This window comes from Salarias fasciatus, chromosome 1 (genome assembly GCF_902148845.1).
Source record: "Salarias fasciatus chromosome 1, fSalaFa1.1, whole genome shotgun sequence".
NCBI lineage: Eukaryota > Metazoa > Chordata > Actinopteri > Blenniiformes > Blenniidae > Salarias > Salarias fasciatus.
The window spans coordinates 1578444-1595142 of NC_043745.1; the positions used below are offsets into that span (position 1 = coordinate 1578444).

Here is a 16699-nt window from a genome sequence, read left to right on the forward strand (position 1 = left end):
GGAGCTCATCACGGGATTCACCACCTGGAGCAGGGACAACGGTCTTATTCTGAACTCCTCTAAGACGAAGGAGTTGATCATTGACTTTGGCAGGAAGCCTCTCATCAACCTGTCATCATCGACGGAGAGAGTATTGAGGTTGTTCACACCTACAAATACTTGGGTGTGCACCTTGACCACAAACTGGACTGGTCAGAGCAGCTCGGACCTGTATAAGAAAGGACAGAGCAGGCTGTTTTTCCTGAGGAGACTTAAATCCTTTGACGTGTGTGGTGACATGCTGGACATTTTCTACCAGTCTGTTGTTGCAAGTGCTGTTTTCTTTGGGGTTGTCTGTTGGGGCGGCAGTATGACAAAAAGAGACAGCAATCGGCTGGACAAACTGATTACAATTGCAAATAGAGTAGATTTTTGTGTTCTGTTTGGTCTTAGTTTTTACTTTTTGTGTTATCTTGTGATTTTGAATTTGTGTTTGTTTTTGTTTTTTGATTATGTATTGTGATGTTTGTCTTCTGAAAATGTACAATAAAGTATTCTAAAAAAAAAAAATCATTTTTGCAATAGCAGTTGTAGTAACCAAACCGTTGTACTCCTATAACAGACATCCATCATCAAAACAAAACAAAAACTAGTATTTCTTTTCAGGAAATGTTCCTGGAATATTGCCTGCATTTTAGGCACATTTATTGAACCATATAATCAAAAGCATTTGAAAAGCAGAGAGACATTCTTTGAACATTTGAACAAAATAACTATATTTTCCATATTTTGGCTACAGTGTCTTTATTCATTTTGAGCTGATATTCTTCTCTTCCTGTTTGACTACAGTTAAGATTAGCTTTTTTTTTAATCAAAGATATAAGATTTACATTTACAAAAATTAGAATTAGAATTATATTAGAATTATATTTCCATCCATCCTTCCATGTCCATGAATTTTTTTATCTTGAGACTTTGTGCTTATTTTTTCTTCCCGTGATACTTAAAGGGCAACTTTGGTTTTTTGACATCTGGACCTTATTTCTAGGTGTGTCATGCTCATATACTCACTCAGACAAACATGGTGCTGCTCGGAGTCCTTCAGAAGTTATTTAGATCCAACCGATGTAGCTGCACTTAGCGGGGGCCACGGCAGGGGAGCTTCAGCGCGGGACATAATCTCTGCAAAGTCGCTCATTTCGGCTGTATTTTTCCTCCATCGGCGCTGGGTTGCCTTTCGGTCGGAAGGGGGGCCTCCAGCGGTGTCCCGCGGCCTGGCTCGGAGCGCGCATCCGCCGGGCGGCGGAAATCTGGATTCTCCCGGCGAGGAGAGCGTTCCGGCCATCGCGCGTCCCGCGGCCGGCGTGGAGCGCGCATCCGCCGGGGAGCGGAGAGACGCTTCCTCCCGGCGAGGAGAGAGCTCCGGCTGCGGTGCGGCGGGCCGTCCGCGGGACGCGCGACGGCCCGGAGCGCGCATCCGCCGGGGAGCGGAGATCTGGATTCTCCCGCTGAGGTGAGAGCTCCGGCCGCGGCGCGGCGGACCGTCGCGGAGCGCGCATCCGCCGGGGAGCAGAGATACGCTTCCTCCCGGCGAGGAGAGACATCCAGCGGCCCAGCGGCAGCGCGCGAGCCTTGCGTCTTCGCCGGTGTCCGGAGCTGAGGGCCATTTTCCAACTCGGCTCCTGGAAGTCAGACGCCGGGGCACCGTGACAGCCGAGGCCGACTCAAAGTGCCTCTCTGCTGGGGAGAGGAGCTCCGCAACATTCCCATCCGAGCTAATTGTGGCTAAGTTAGTGAAAACTGTCAGCTGACCCACCTGAAGACGGTAGACGAGCTGACTTTATGATAACACTGGCGATGGATGAAGAAATATAGCCGAAATGAGCGACTTTGCAGAGATTATGTCCCGCGCTGAAGTTCCATTGCCGTGGCCCCCGCTAAGTGCGGCTACATCGGTTGGATCTGAATAACTTCTGAAGGACTCCGAGCTGCACGATGTTGGTCCGAGTGAGTATATGAGCATGACACACCTAGAAATAAGGTTCAGATGTCAAAAAACCGAAGTTGTCCTTTAATGAGAAAAGGGGAATGAACAAGATTCCTTGTTAAGATCTCCATCTGGTTTGAGATGAATAAATAATTGCATATTTATCGGATTGCTGTTTTGAAAGGGAGGAAAGAAGAGAATTGAAAAAAGGGAAATCAATATTAACATGCTGCAGTTAAGTTAGGTTTAATACACTTTATTGGGACCACAGTTTGAATGTCATCTGATAGAAAAATGTTATGTTGCATAATTTTTGCAAAATCTTTATGCTGATAATTTCTATTCCCCAAACTTTATTTTGTTCACTGAAGTCATTTTTTTGAGCAGGTTGAAAGAACAATTTTACTATTTTCGGTATTCAATTGAGTAACTTAGGGGCCGTGCAACAGTGTTTTTTCTAATGAGAGTCAACACTTTACATTTAAACTCATCCTTTTTTTCTCTTTTTTTTCACTTCTCAATTCTCTTTTGTTTCACTTGACACTTGGGGTTTTACAGCTTGGTGAAGAGAAAACTAAAGCATGATGTTTTCTTCTTCAAGACATGCATTCGAATGACAGACAAAAATAATCTGGTCAAATCAATGAGGTGACAAAATGGATTCTTGTCATGAAACAAATAGATCAGCAGGTGTCGCTATTTTCTTAAACCACTTCCCAGGTAACATTTTATCCACAGATCCTTTCAGCTACTGCATAATTTGTGTCTTTGAAGCAAACAGCTAGGGCTGAACGATGTATCGTTGTTATATCGATATCGGGATATGAACATTCAGGACATTAGTTTCTCAAAATCAACGATATCAAGATTTCCCCTGCTTGCCCTGCATGTCAGCTCGCCCATGCACAGGTCAGGCCAGCCAATCACAAACCTCGTTTACTGGTTGACAGCTGATGGCAGAGGGCAGTTGCAGAATCTGCACAAATGAGTTTGGTGGTAGTGGCAGTGAGTTCTCATGAATAAAACTGCATTTTTTTTTACATCCTTTTGTATTATGATGTTTTTATTTTTCTGAAAAATGCTCAACTTTCACTGAATCCATTGTAATGTATCGATATCGAGATATCTGGCATGGATATCGAGATATGAAATTTTGCCCATATCGTTCAGCCCTACAAACAACGATTCTCTAATTCCTCTGAAATATTTATGGATGCAATAACTTGAACCTGAACAAAAAATGTTTTCAGAAATCACAGAAGAACGATTACAATCTGGTAATGAACTGATTTTGGCTATAATGTCAGATATTCTTGGACTCGAGTCAATTTCTCCAATCTCCACTGCTCCTCCAACTGATCACTGCATGATTAAACTGGAGTTTATATCTGCAGATAGGTGTTTTAAAGAAGGATTAGGAAATTTAACTCAAGTCTTCTGAAAAGTCAACCCTTCTGCCAAGAAATGATTACGATTAAAAATGACATTACCACAGATTTAAATCTTAAAACTTATAGAGATAAATGGTTTATGAATCATAAAACTCAATAGATTTCAATTTCAATGAGGATGAAAAACAAAAACGTTTCCTTTTACGATCCCCATTAGATAAAATTTACATTTTCAAAGCCAAAAATAGCCTACTGTATATCAGGTAAAGAGCTAAGTGGACAGAAGGAGGGAAAAGTTTGGCATATTTTGTAGATTGGATAAAAGAAGACAAGAATGGAATGCAATAACAACATATTCTAGAATGAACTGACCAAAGTTTGATTTGTAAAGAGAAGTTCGAATTCTACCGTGGATCGTCTGGAACTGGGTCCCCGGGGTGCACAATCGTTTCAAAAGCAGATGTGAGGAAGAAATTAATATGGTTGAAGTAGAAAAAGCCTTGAAATGCTTCACTTGAAGATGTTTTTCTCCATTTGTTAAAAGAAATATTTGAATAAAACACTCTTCCAGCTACAATGAAATTGGGAACGATCACTCTGATTCCAAGTCTGGCGAAGATTCAAAACTAATTGGCAATCTTAGACCTATAACTTTGCTCAATAATGATTATAAAATTCTAACTCATTTATATGCTGATCTTTTGAAATCTGGCATCACAAAAGTCATCTCAGACACAATCTGGATTTTTAAAAGGAAGATCAATTCATAGTAACATAAGGCTTGTGTTTGATTTAATAGAATGCAATCAATTGATTGAGGGTGATGATTTTATTTTATTTTTAGACTGTTTAGCATTTGACACAGTTGAACGCACATGCATTTTTGGCACCTTGAAAGCTTGGTGATGGAAAAGACTTTATTAATTTTGTTAAATTGATTGACAAGCGTGCCAATGGCACAGTCCTATTTCCACAAGGAATGCCAAATGCCTGAGATTCTTAATTAACAGAGGAATAAAACAGGGATGTCCAATTAGTCTTTTACTGTTACTGACAGGAGCTGAAAAGCACACTGACCATTGTTACCACTAACCCCTAGTGTTTCCTTATTTATTCTCTTTTTTCTCTCTCTCTTTCTTGGTTTTACTTTCTATCCTTTTGTTGATTTTGCCATTTATTTTGTTGCCTACGTGACATTGTAATCATATTACTGTGCCATAATAATAATAATAATGTAATATAAATGTATTTATTCTTTTTTTTTTCGGCGGGTCGGGTCGGCGCTCGTATGACGTATTAGTCGTGCGACGCCAGGACGGAGGGCGGAAGTCGGCGGACAGGGTGCAGATAAACCTTCTTTGGCAGCGTCCTGAAGCGTTGGCGCAGTGGAAAGAGACCCCGTCAGACGGAGGAGAGGATGAGGTTCTGCAGCTCACTGCAGGTTTATTTCATCACGTTCCGTGTGGCCGAGGTCTGCATGTAGGAGCGGGAGCTCCCTCACAGGGTGAGAGATACTTGTTCAAATCGCGTTTAACAGTCACTACAAAACACTGTAAGAGCTTATCTGAATGAGAGCCGCTGCTGTTGCCAGTCAGCGCGTGTTTGCATTGACTGCCTTTGAAAACACTGTAGAAGTCATCTTGGCCCAGAAAACAGGGTGCTCATCTCCAGAGGAATGGAGGTGGAGAATGTAAACTACAGCTAAAGAAGGGTCACAAGTCTGCAACTCTACAAATACTGCGACCAGTGAGCACAGGGGGAGCCACCTCTGGAGCCCAACACTAATCACAAACACGCCCGTTAGCCGTCCAAATCCAAAAAGGCTCCAAGTCCCAGTTTCAGGCGGAAGTCACCGAGTTGGACCGTGAATCGAGTGGTTTTCATGGGCTGGGCTCCATGTTAAAGTTATCAGAAGCTCCTCGTGCCTTTTGGTTTAAGGCGATAACTTCTTGTGTTGTTTGTTTACAACACATGAGCTGAACGTTGCAAGCTCGACTTTTTCGTCTTTGGTGTATTTTTATGTTGGTCACAGCGCCACCTAAAGGCCTGGCAGATGTACTACATTGTTTGAGTCCTTCTGAGGGACCCCTGGGAGAAAACAGATGGTTTTGTGTGGTGTGGAGAGGGAGGAGGGCTGGAAACAGCGGCAGGTAGTCAGCCTCACAACCTGTGACTGATCCTGGCGGGCGGAGGCGGTTCACAGGGGGTGTGGGGGTCAGTTGGTGGTGAATGTGATAGAATTACACAAAACTTCTACACCTGGCACACACACACACATGCTCACACATTACATGCCTATATGACATGAAGTAGAATTTACATTTATGACTACTAAAGGCTGATTTTGTCTAAAGCATTTTTGGAACGAAAATATGTCAAAATAAGATATATGATGGATTATTTCTGATGCCATTTTACGGACCACAATGCTCCATCAGACATTGGGCCTTTTCCCTTCAGATGACAGCTATGCTTTCCTCATCAACACCAAATGCTGGATCTAACAGATCAACACACCGACCGCAGTCACAGGTTGATCCAGCTTCACGGCAGATTTGACCAGCGTTCGAGCCCCGCCCCCTGAGTGACATTGCGTGATCCCACAATCCCGAGCTTTGTAGCGACAAACGGTTCGTAAACTGCTCAAAAATCTACTGACAACAGAAATGATTCACAGTGGTGTTTATGGGAAGAAGCCGTGTCTGCATTTTTCCTGTTGCTGTGCCAGATTTTCAACACTGCAGCTCTGGATTTCAGTCGGCTTTTCAGCATCTGTTGTTGCTCAAAGTAACAATGCATGCTAGAGGCATCCAGTCACCAGTTAACATGGTTGCAGCTTGATATGGAACACTGGACCAATCAATCAAGCGAAGTGTCAATTTAATACTGCCCGGTTGTAAGAAAGCAGGCAGGAATGTGTTTGAAGCTCGTTGCACCTTGTGCAAGGAATCAGTTCAACTCTGAAAAATGGAAATCAAGGCACTGGAATCACATCAGAAATCATCCCAACATTCTAGGAATTACTCTTTTTTTCCAGTATGGCTGTGAAATATTCATTAAGTTCTGTTCTAAGAAGTCTTCAAAAGTCTTTAATTTATATGGAAATTTATAGAAGCCCTGTAAAGTTCTCTTCAGATGAAGCGCCAATGAAGTGCTTGCCATGTCTCTTAATATCCAAGGTGTGCTGTGCTGTGGAAAATAGGACAGTGCTTCACAGGTTCTGTTGTGGCAGAGCTTGGTGTGCAGGCATAACTCTGCACAACACACCATTGTGCAATTCGCTTCCGATTCATCAGTGTCATATGGGAGAGTTCAAAGAAAAGTATTTTCTGGACTAAATATTGAAGTAAAAACTTGTTGGACATTTTAGGTGAGACATGAACTTTGTTCAACAGATAATGGACAAACAGCCGCTCTGCACGTGGAAGCACGTTTTCCCCTTTGTCCCATTCTTTCCACATTGTGTGTCAGTACACCGCTTTAGACCCGTCTGCGAACCGCTGAGCAAAGCACTCTAAGCGTCGTCCATTGACCGTATTACAATCTGAGTTGACGTCGATGCGCGTTCTACGCATGTGCATTGTTCCACCCATCCTTGTTGACAAACGGCGCCGTCAGTGATGCATGCAGCTTGGTTGTCTGGATGTGGGCCAGGGCGTATGTGCTGAAGGTGTGCCGTCATGATGAGCCCAAAATGGAGCATGAGAGGAACGGCGAGACGAGCCTTCAGTTTGAGAACGAGAGCTGACAGTCTGTGGTTTTTCTCTCTCAGGATGTCTGAAGATGCTGAATGAGGAGGAAGAGGAGGACGGAGCTGACTCTCTGTCCATGAAGAGTGGCCGATCCAAAGATGTTCCTCTCGTCTACGGGACTGAACCTGGAGCCTCAGACTCAAAGTAAGACCGAGTTTCAGCTGTGAAGCGAGTGGAAGTGCAGCAGAGGGAAACGCCTTCGCCTCCTCATCCAACATGTTTCTTCTCTCAACTTTTCCAACCTTCAATGGTGAAAAGTCAGAGCTTCATTAGAAAATCCCTCTGACCTCTCTTCAAAGTCACATCACATCACGGCCGTTTTCATTCTCCCATCACGCAACTCTGCTTGATGTCTTCACATTTGAGTCTTTGCTGAAGTTGAACTTGCTCCCAGGTGAAGTGATATTTGAAGTAGTGTGAAACACATGATCTCAGCCTGAAGTCTGACGGAGCTTTCACTTTGTTTCCAACTTACTGTTTGTAAAATTTCTGAATGTAAGTTGTAGAGATTTACAGTTACAGCTAAAAGTGTGGAAGAACCTTTTAGACAGTTTCTGTTTGTGTTTGCAGAGGTCAGAAAGTGAGACACAGAGCAGAGTGTTCAGCATCCAGCAGGTCGTCTCTGAAAAGAGATCGGCCCCAAGATCGTCCAGCAGACTTCAGTGGTGAAAGCGGACCTTCAGGCTCAAAGTAAGAAGCTCTTTGTTTCCTCTTATGTCTCTAAAACCAGAATGGTCTTGATGTGTTGCTCAGAGTAAATGTTGCTTGGTGTCCACAGAGAGAAGAGGACGAGTGATGTGGGACACCAGGCCTGCAGACAGTGCAGCAGCTCACACTGGGACCAGGGTTCTTCATCAGGAGCCTCCGGCTGTCCTCAGTGTGCAGAAAGATCTGGAAGAAGAGCTGCTCAGAGTAAGAGTTTCCTGGACTTGGTGTTGTGCTGTAGATAGGGACGGCTCCTTTCTGCTTTTTCATTGTTTTCTATGGCAGTTGCACAATATGACCACTAGAGGGCCCTGTGTCTATTAAAATATAGTCCCTCATAATCCCTTTTAAATCAAAGCTGTTCTGGTAGTTATCAGACAAAAGGGCCACCATTTCAGCTATTAACGCTTCAAAACCCAAGTATAGACGTACGTGTGCAAAAAAATTTGACCTCTGAGGTGATGTTGTGGGGCCTCTGAAGAAGAAATGAAAGTGTTTTCAACATTTTTATGTTTTGGGAAAGTTTCAGGGTGCTGTCTGAAGGCCACATTGGGTGTTTCAGGGTGCAAAATTATGCACATTTTTTCAATCTTTTAAATGAAGCTTCAGAGAACATCTGAATGAGAAAGAGAAGAAGTTCCCCAAAAATATACGTTGCAGTGACTTTTTCGGGATATGATGTAATATTGCGGCTTTGGGCTTTAAGAGCAGTTTCCGTTTATAATCACACTGTTTGAACAAATACAAAACAGCCAGGGGGGTCATTTGCAGAGTTGAGTCCCTCAAAGTCCCTCTCCCGTTTTGTGATGGAATCGGTCACATCCTGCTCTCTGCAGAGAACACTTCTCCTGGTGGCATTCTGAAGAGAGAAAAAACAGAATCAAGAAATGTGTACGTTAGTCATACATGTGAATGAGTATCTGTCGTCTCCAGACTAGTTTCCATTCAAAGACATCCTCCTCTCACTGATCCATTCAACCAGATTCATACAATAGTGTCTGGGCAGCCTGTTATTCTCTCCACTTATCAACCCAATGGGGATTATCACGCCTCATCTTCCTGATTATTGTCATCTCCCCCTGGAAAATGCAACCATTTCCCTTTTAGGGAAAAAAACGTGCTGCTGTTTTTTTCAGTACCTAAACCAGATGATGTCTCCAGGACACCATGGGTCTCACAGGGTTAAGTTGCTGATATGCTCACTGTTTTGTCACATTCCTAAGATGTGTTTCCTGTAAAACCTGGCATGCTTGTTTGTGAACTGCTGGCGCTAGCTAGCTGTAGCACTGCTGCCGGCAGCAGTGTCTCTGCTGTTGTCAACCAGCTTTTCCTGACACAGCCTCCACCCAGCAGTATGTCCAGTTTGTTTGAAAAGCTGCCATCGCATCTAAAAGTCAACTTGAATGCAACTCTGGCTGTGTGTTTGTGTTTTTTTGTTTTTTTTTTTAATCGATGTGCCATTGTGCCGCATATCTGTCATGTATGTGGATAACTGCACTAGAGGGAACATTTAGTTTGCTAATGTTATGATCTGAAGCTTTCAGGAAACATCACCCCAAAAAACATTGTTCATTGGCAAAAAAAGAACGAGGAGAAAAATGACATGAGCACAGTTATTGATTTTTCTAAACGGTTCTGATTTATTGTCAGTGTGTTTACATGTCTCGACGTTGGCACCCCTAATCGATACCAGAGCCTTGAGGTTCCAGACGTTTTGCCCCATACCAAACCTGATCGTGATCCAGAATATTGGATGGAATCATTCCAAGTTGTAGAGTGATGAGAGCAGGTTGTTTGTGCGTTGTCTGATTGTTGTCTTTGTCTCTGAGCAGGTGTGGGTCTGCAGCAGCTTCTCCAAGAGCATAAGAAGAGTCTGAGGAGGAGATGTGAACGTGTGACTGAAGGCAGTGATGCAGCAGGAGGAGGAAGGCCTCTCAGCAGGATCTACACTGAGCTCCACATCACAGAGGGACTCAGTGAGGAGCTTCAGAGGGAGCCGGAGCTGAAGCAGCTGGAGACGGCTTCCAGGAAGGAGAGCCTCCGTCACACTGCCATCAGGGTTCAGGACATCTTCAGAGCCTCGGCCCAGCAGCACACACACATCCGAGTGGTTGTGACCAGCGGCGTGGCCGGCAGCGGAAAAACCTTCTTGGTGCACAAGTTCAGTCTGGACTGGGCCGAGGGCCTGGAGAACCAGGATGTGGGGGTGCTGGTGGTGCTCTCCTTCAGGGAGCTGAACCTGCTGGGAGAGCGGCCGTACAGCCTCCTCTCGCTGCTGGCTGTTTTCCATCCCACGCTCCAGAAGCTGACGGCAGAGGAGCTGGCCGTCTGCAAGCTGCTCTTCATCTTTGACGGTCTGGATGAAAGCAGACTTTCTCTGGACTTCAGCGGCAGCCGGCGGCTGCTTGACATCTCCCAGCAGTCTTCAGTCGGCGAGCTGCTCACTAACCTCATCCAGGGGGATCTGCTGCCCTCGGCTCGGGTCTGGATCACTTCCCGACCGGCGGCGGCCCATCAGATCCCTCCAGCATGTGTGGACAGACTGACAGAAGTGCGAGGCTTCACTGACGCCCAGAAGGAGGAGTACTTCAGGAAGAGGCTGAGTAAAAACAAGCTGCGCAAAAGAGTCATCTCCCACATCCAGACCTCCAGGAGCCTCCACATCATGTGTGGAATCCCAGTCTTCTGCTGGATCACTGCCACAGTTCTGGAGCACATGTTGAGCACAGAGCCGAGAGGAGAGCTGCCCCGGACCCTGGCTGACATGTATACCCACTTTACCCTGATTCAGATGCAGAGAAAGCAGCTCCAGCACCATGAAGGACATGAGACGGGTCCACAGGAGCTGACGGAGGCTGACGGCGAGCTTCTTCTGAACCTCAGCAGGATGGAGTTTGAACATCTGGAGGATGGAAAGGTCACGCTCCAGCAAGTCCTAGAGCGGTGCGGCCTGGATGTGAGCAAAGTCTCTCTGTACTCAGTTTGTACTCAGATCCTGCTGAGCATTCAGGAGTTTCTGGCTGCGGTCGACATGTTCTTCTGGTTGGCCTACAAGAAGAAATGTATACCTCTTACCGTCCTGGCAGGGGATGATCACGACTTCCCTTCTCTGAACAACTTCCTGGAGATCATGGTGCTGAAATGCCTCAGAAGTCAGAACGGCATCCTGGACCTGTTTGTCCGTTTGCTTCATGGCCTCGCTCTGAGATCCAACTGGAGACACTTAAAATTCCTGCTGGGTCGGACAAGGAGCAGTCCAGAAACCGTCCGGAGAGTGATGAAGAAGCTGAAGGAGATCAGCAGTGATGAAACATCTCTTGACAGCAGAATGAAGATCTTCCACTGTGTGACGGAGATGGAGGAGCTGTCAGTCCATCAGCAGATCCAGGAGTTCCTGAAGTCGGAGAAAGTCTCCGACAGGGAATTCCCTGACAGCCACTGCTCAGCTCTGGCCTGCATCATGCAGACGTACGGCCTGGTCCTGGACGAGTTTCACCTGAAGGAGTACAACGCATCAATAGCGGGAAGATTGAGCCTTATGTCAACTATGAAGAACTGCAGAAAGGCTTTGTGAGTCCGCATGTCTTCATGATCAGTGTCTCAGTCATGTTTGGACAAAGTAGTTCCTGTACTAGTGGAGTAGATGACTGCAAATTTCAGGAGAATTGTTTCTGGAAACAAGCGCCAAAATTGGCACTCGTCCTCCTTGGGGATTGCTCTTTTGATAAAACACATTAGCTACTTAAAAGTCTATGGTGGTGGACATTTTTCAAGATGGCCACCATTGAGTATACAGAAATACTGCACTTTGCAATGAAATCACAAAGACTTGCCCTATTTGGAAACAGACTTAATCACTGACTTCTTTCTAACATATTTTAATCCTGGAATCAAAATATTCTGCTAAATCAGAGGTTCATGTTCCATTTGCATGGTCGTGTTTATTGTAGTAGTTCCTCGGTGTTGTACGAGTATCATCTTATTCACCACTGCCAAACGTCCAAACTTCCCATGATGTGGGGTTGGTCCTGGTGAGGAGGGGCAGTGAGAGCCTTGAAGCAGAAGGTGTAAAGCGGACATCAGTGCCTAACCAGGGCACACTGGCAACACCGTTGCTGTGAAACGCAACATATTCAGCTGAGACTGACCCACGCTTAGCGCAGCTACGTAATTAGTTTATTGTCCAAATGCTGTCTAGTCAGTCCTGCATCAGTCAGCTAGTGTACATTACATTTAGTTTGACATAGATGTTGAGTCTGATGGCCCTGTCTGAATTGACAGGATGTGGGAGAGCCCTGCCAAGGATAACGGGGTTTTGCATTCAATGTAGTTACCTGAATGGTGTACAGATCACATGGGACTTAAATCACACTGCGTGAACCATCAGGGTAGAAAGATTTAAAATGTCATTTTTAACAAAGAACTGTCTATCAGAGTTTGATTGACAGCTGCAGCTCATCATGTCCTGTCCTCTCTGTGTCTCGTTTCAGCGTTAATGACTTTGTCCTCCCTATTTGTCAATATGAAGCGATCGCCACAGTTCTGAAGTGCGACTCCTCCCATCTGAAACATCTGGACCTGAAGAGCTCCTACCTGCTGGACCCGCTCACGAATGTCCTCTGTGCTGGACTGGAGAGTCCAAACTGTAAACTGGAGACTCTGGGGTCAGTCCACTGTGTTAGGGCTAGGGAGTGAAATGAGTGGGAGGAGTTGAGGAGGAATCCAGATGTTGGAGGGACAGAGGAGGACTGAGCTCTGCCTGCAGCATGTTGATGAGAGCTCTTCAGCTGTTTGAACTTTTCCTAGGGACTGATATGAACATTTTCACTGATGTCTGATATTATTGTGGTTATGGCCGATATTTGTAATATCAACTCTAATATATGGTGCATCTCTGATGTCTAAGCTCCTTCAGTCCGAATCGATCCTTCAGCTCTGTGTCTTCAACATCTAAACTTTGTCTCCTAACATCACTTTTCTCTCTCTTCTTTTCAGGTTGTTCCGCTGCAGGATTCCAGACCCCAGCTGTCCTCCTCTTTCCACTCTGAAGTCCAACCCCTCCCTCCTGAAACACCTGAAACATCTGGACCTGAGTTTTAACAGGCTGAACGATTCAGCCATTGAGCGGCTGCGTGGTGTTCTGGAGAGTCCACTCTGCGTTCTGGAGACTCTAATGTGAGTGTGGGTGGACTTCATGGTGGACAATTCAGATCTGCGATTTATTCTGTTGAATTGTGTCAATGGCTTCAACGTCAACCTCTGATCTCACTTCTTTCTGTCTTTATTCAGTTTGATGAGATGCTGGTTGTCAGAGACCAGCTGCTCTTCTCTGGTCTCAGCTCTGACGTCCAACCCCTCCCTCCTCAAACATCTGAACCTGGCTCAAAACGAGCTGCCGGATTCAGCCGTGGAGCAGCTGTGTGGTTTGCTGCAGAATCCACTCTGTGTTCTGGAGACTCTGGGGTGAGTCAGGCAGTCCATTAGTCCGGTGAAAGTTGTGTTGACACTGAAATCCAGACATGAAGCTGATCTGTAAGTGATCCACACTGAGAGATCAAGGAGAGATCCAGGCTGATCTCTCCCTGATCAGGTTGTTGCGGACCTCCCAGGTGGAGCTCCAAACTGCCAAAAATGCTTGACTGATCAGCTTCATGTCAAGTAGTGGCTGTTGTCGTGTCCCCCTCCCACTGGGCTCTGCTTCGGTTTGGTGTTCACATCAACTCAGCTCTCCAAAAGAACAAAGATGAAATCAGTGAGAATAGCAACCCTGGCTCTTCTTTCAGTTCCTTGGACTTCCTACCTTCTCATGAAAAAGAAATGGAAGACAAGGATCCGCCTGATCAGTCTAAATATGATTAACTACTCATTTCAACTCCTACTTACAATCAAACATATTTAGTTGACAAATGTTGACTTGACTGACAAACCAGAAGCCTCCTCCACACAAACCGGTGTGCCTGGCTGCTGAAAGGGGAACAGGCTGCTTCATGTCTCCAGGTCCTTGTTCCTCCCATGATGGGTGGGCTCTCTGCGACTGCATCTGAACCTCTGGAGGTTGTGGGCTTGCAGCACCCGTCTCTGGAGACAAGGCTGCTGCTTGATTTGGCCTGTGCCAGGAGTGTCAGTGACAGTCATGCACTCAGCGCGCTGTTATTCTCTCATTGTTCTTACAGTGTGGCTGATCTGAGATTAGCATGTCTGGAAATATGAAAGTGTCCTTGTCCCACAGGGAGACGTCATAGTGAACCGGGGTTACATTAAGGTCTGTTGAAAAGGCTGGAATGAAATATTCACACTTGGACCACATTAAAGGAGTTTTACACTTTAAATCGTTTAGAAAAGAATGAAAACACAGCGTCAGAACTAATGTAATTAACTGCATGCATTCAGTTGGTAGTCCAACATGTGTAGTGATCCAGATGTTGGAGGGACAGAGTGGGCTGAGCTCTGCAGCATGTTGATGAGAGCTCCTCAGCTGTTTGGACTTTACATTTCCAAACTCTTCCAGTCTGAACCTTCTTCCGCTCTCAGTGACTTCAGCATCAGGCTCTGTCGTCTAATCACTCGTCTTCCTCTCTTTATTCAGGTTGATTGGCTGCTTGCAGTCAGAGACCAGCTGTTGTTCCGTGACCTCAGCTCTGAAGTCCAACCCCTCCCATCTGAAACATCTGGAGCTGAATGTAACCAAGCAGCTGGATCCCAATGTAACCAAGCAGCTGGATCCAGCAGTTGAGCATCTGTGTGGATTTCTGGAGAGTCCACTCTGTCGCCTGGAGACTCTGATGTGAGTGAACCAGTGAGCCAGCGGTTCCTTTTCTGTTTCTGCTTCAGTGAAACTTAACTCAACAGTGATGGCAGCAGACCGTGCTGAACAACTCCAGTGTAGTATGTTATTTATTTTGTTTGTGACAAATATGGAGTGTTCTAATTGAAAATAGGGCTGAGTGGCATGTCCCAAAGCCAGAGGTCATCACAGGTTAGTTAGTGGGGCTGTGATCGGACGGCAAAGACCCAGAAGAAAAGGTTTTAGTGTAAATTCAAATTGCAGCCGTACTCGGCGAAACAGAAGAATGACTCAACTATCTGCACAGTCACCTCTCAGGCCACACCGGACACTCTGGAGTCCCAGGTTTGCCCCACCGACCATATGTTTAACAGAGCTGAACACAGTGACAAGTAGTTTAGCTCCAATAATGCCCCCATATGCATCGCCCTGCTCTAGAAAACCTAGAAAGAAAAGATACAAACTCTGAGCTTGGTGAGGACGGGAGCAGGACTGGAGCTCTCCTGGACTGGGATCGGTGACCCCGGCTCCAGACCAACCTCTGACATGACTCTGGAAGACATGATCTCACTTCTGTCTCTCCTTATTCAGGTTTAGGGCCTGTGAGATCAGCTGTTGTTCTGTGGCCTCAGCTCTGAAGTCCAACCCCTCGTTCCTCAAACATCTGAACCTGCGTATGAACCATCTGCAGGATTCAGCAGCTGAGCAGCTGTGTGGATTCCTGGAGAGTCCACTCTGTCGTCTGGAGACTCTGAAGTGAGTCTGAACCTTCTTCAGTTCTCAATTACTTCAACATCAGACTCTGTCCTCTAATCGCACTTATTTCTCTCCTTTCAGTTTGAACAGCTGCAAGTTGTCAGAGATCAGCTGTTGTTCTGTGGTCTCAGCTCTGACGTCCAGCCCCTCCTTCCTGAAGCAGCTCAAACATCTGTACCTGAATGGGAACCGTCTGCCAGATTCAGCAGTTGAGCAGCTGTGTGGCTTTCTGGAGAGTCCGCTCTGTATTCTGGAGACTCTGAGGTACGTGTGTGTGTGTGTGTGTGTGTGTGTGAGAGTCTGTGTGTTCTCAGCATCAAACTCTGCCCTCTAATCGCACTTATTTCTCTCCATTCAGTTTGGACGGCTGCTTTTTGTCAGCGATCAGCTGTTATTCTGTGGCCTCAGCTCTGAAGTCCAACCCCTCCCTCCTCAAACATCTGAACTTCAGTTGCAACCATCTGCACGATTCAGCGTTTCAGCAGCTGTGTGGATTTCTGCGGAGCCCACTCTGTCGTCTGGAGAGTCTGAGGTCAGTTGACGCTCTGTTGTAGAAATGTTTGTGATCTGAGACTCTGGTCCTGCAGTGACAGATGAACTGATGTGTGATGAAGATCCACAGTAACAGAACACCTCATGGATCAGGAGCTGCTCATTTATTCTGCTGTTTTCTCTCTTCATTCAGGTTGTTAAGCTGCGACTTGTCAAAGATCAGCTCCTCTTCTCTGGTCTCTGCGCTCATGTCCAACACCTCCCTCCATCTGAAATTTCTGGATGTGACTGGGTTCTCCATGTCGCGTTCAGAGAGGCTGCAGCTTTGTGATCTTATGGGGGGTTTTCCCCTCAGACTGTGAGGTCAGGAGACGGTTGGAGTGAGTCCACGCTGCTTTCAGCAGGTTCTGTACTCAACACAGTCACTGTCAGAACAAAGATCCAGATTGGACAGCAGAGGACACAGTCAGCCAATCAGAGGAGCCACGGGCTCCGTGTGCCAGTCTGACAGTGGTGGTCCTTCATGGAAGCTGGGGAACACTGGACCACCAAAACTGGTGGTGGGGAAGGTCAAACATTGATCACGTTGATGTCGTGTTTGCTCTCTGAAGGAGTCCTGGACCTGACACTAGGTGGAGTCGCTCTCAGTGCTCCATCTGACATGTTTCTGTCTTCATGTGTTTTCATGTCATGCTGAATTTCCATGTTGTGAGCACATTTCCACAATAAAGGGACACTTTGTGGTGATTATTGATCTGTTGATACCATCATCATTGTTGCACCATGTGATTCACAGTTATTCACACACCCTCAATCATTGTCTCCATCTACACTTTTGTCATTCATTGAAAAC

At 45.8% G+C, this 16699-nt stretch overlaps 1 protein-coding gene across 1 annotated transcript; it reads left to right on the forward strand.

The window, feature by feature from the left end:
- The first annotated feature begins 4676 nt into the window (after window positions 1-4676).
- On the forward strand, window positions 4677-16699 carry LOC115394041 (NACHT, LRR and PYD domains-containing protein 3-like). The gene is made up of 13 exons (XM_030099168.1): window positions 4677-4861; window positions 7130-7253; window positions 7680-7799; window positions 7888-8021; window positions 9647-11384; window positions 12305-12478; window positions 12810-12989; window positions 13104-13277; window positions 14401-14598; window positions 15190-15354; window positions 15436-15618; window positions 15713-15886; window positions 16040-16699. The coding sequence occupies exons 2-13, from the start codon at window positions 7141-7143 to the stop codon at window positions 16206-16208; spliced, it is 3522 nt and encodes a 1173-aa protein (XP_029955028.1). The 5' UTR covers window positions 4677-4861; window positions 7130-7140; the 3' UTR covers window positions 16209-16699.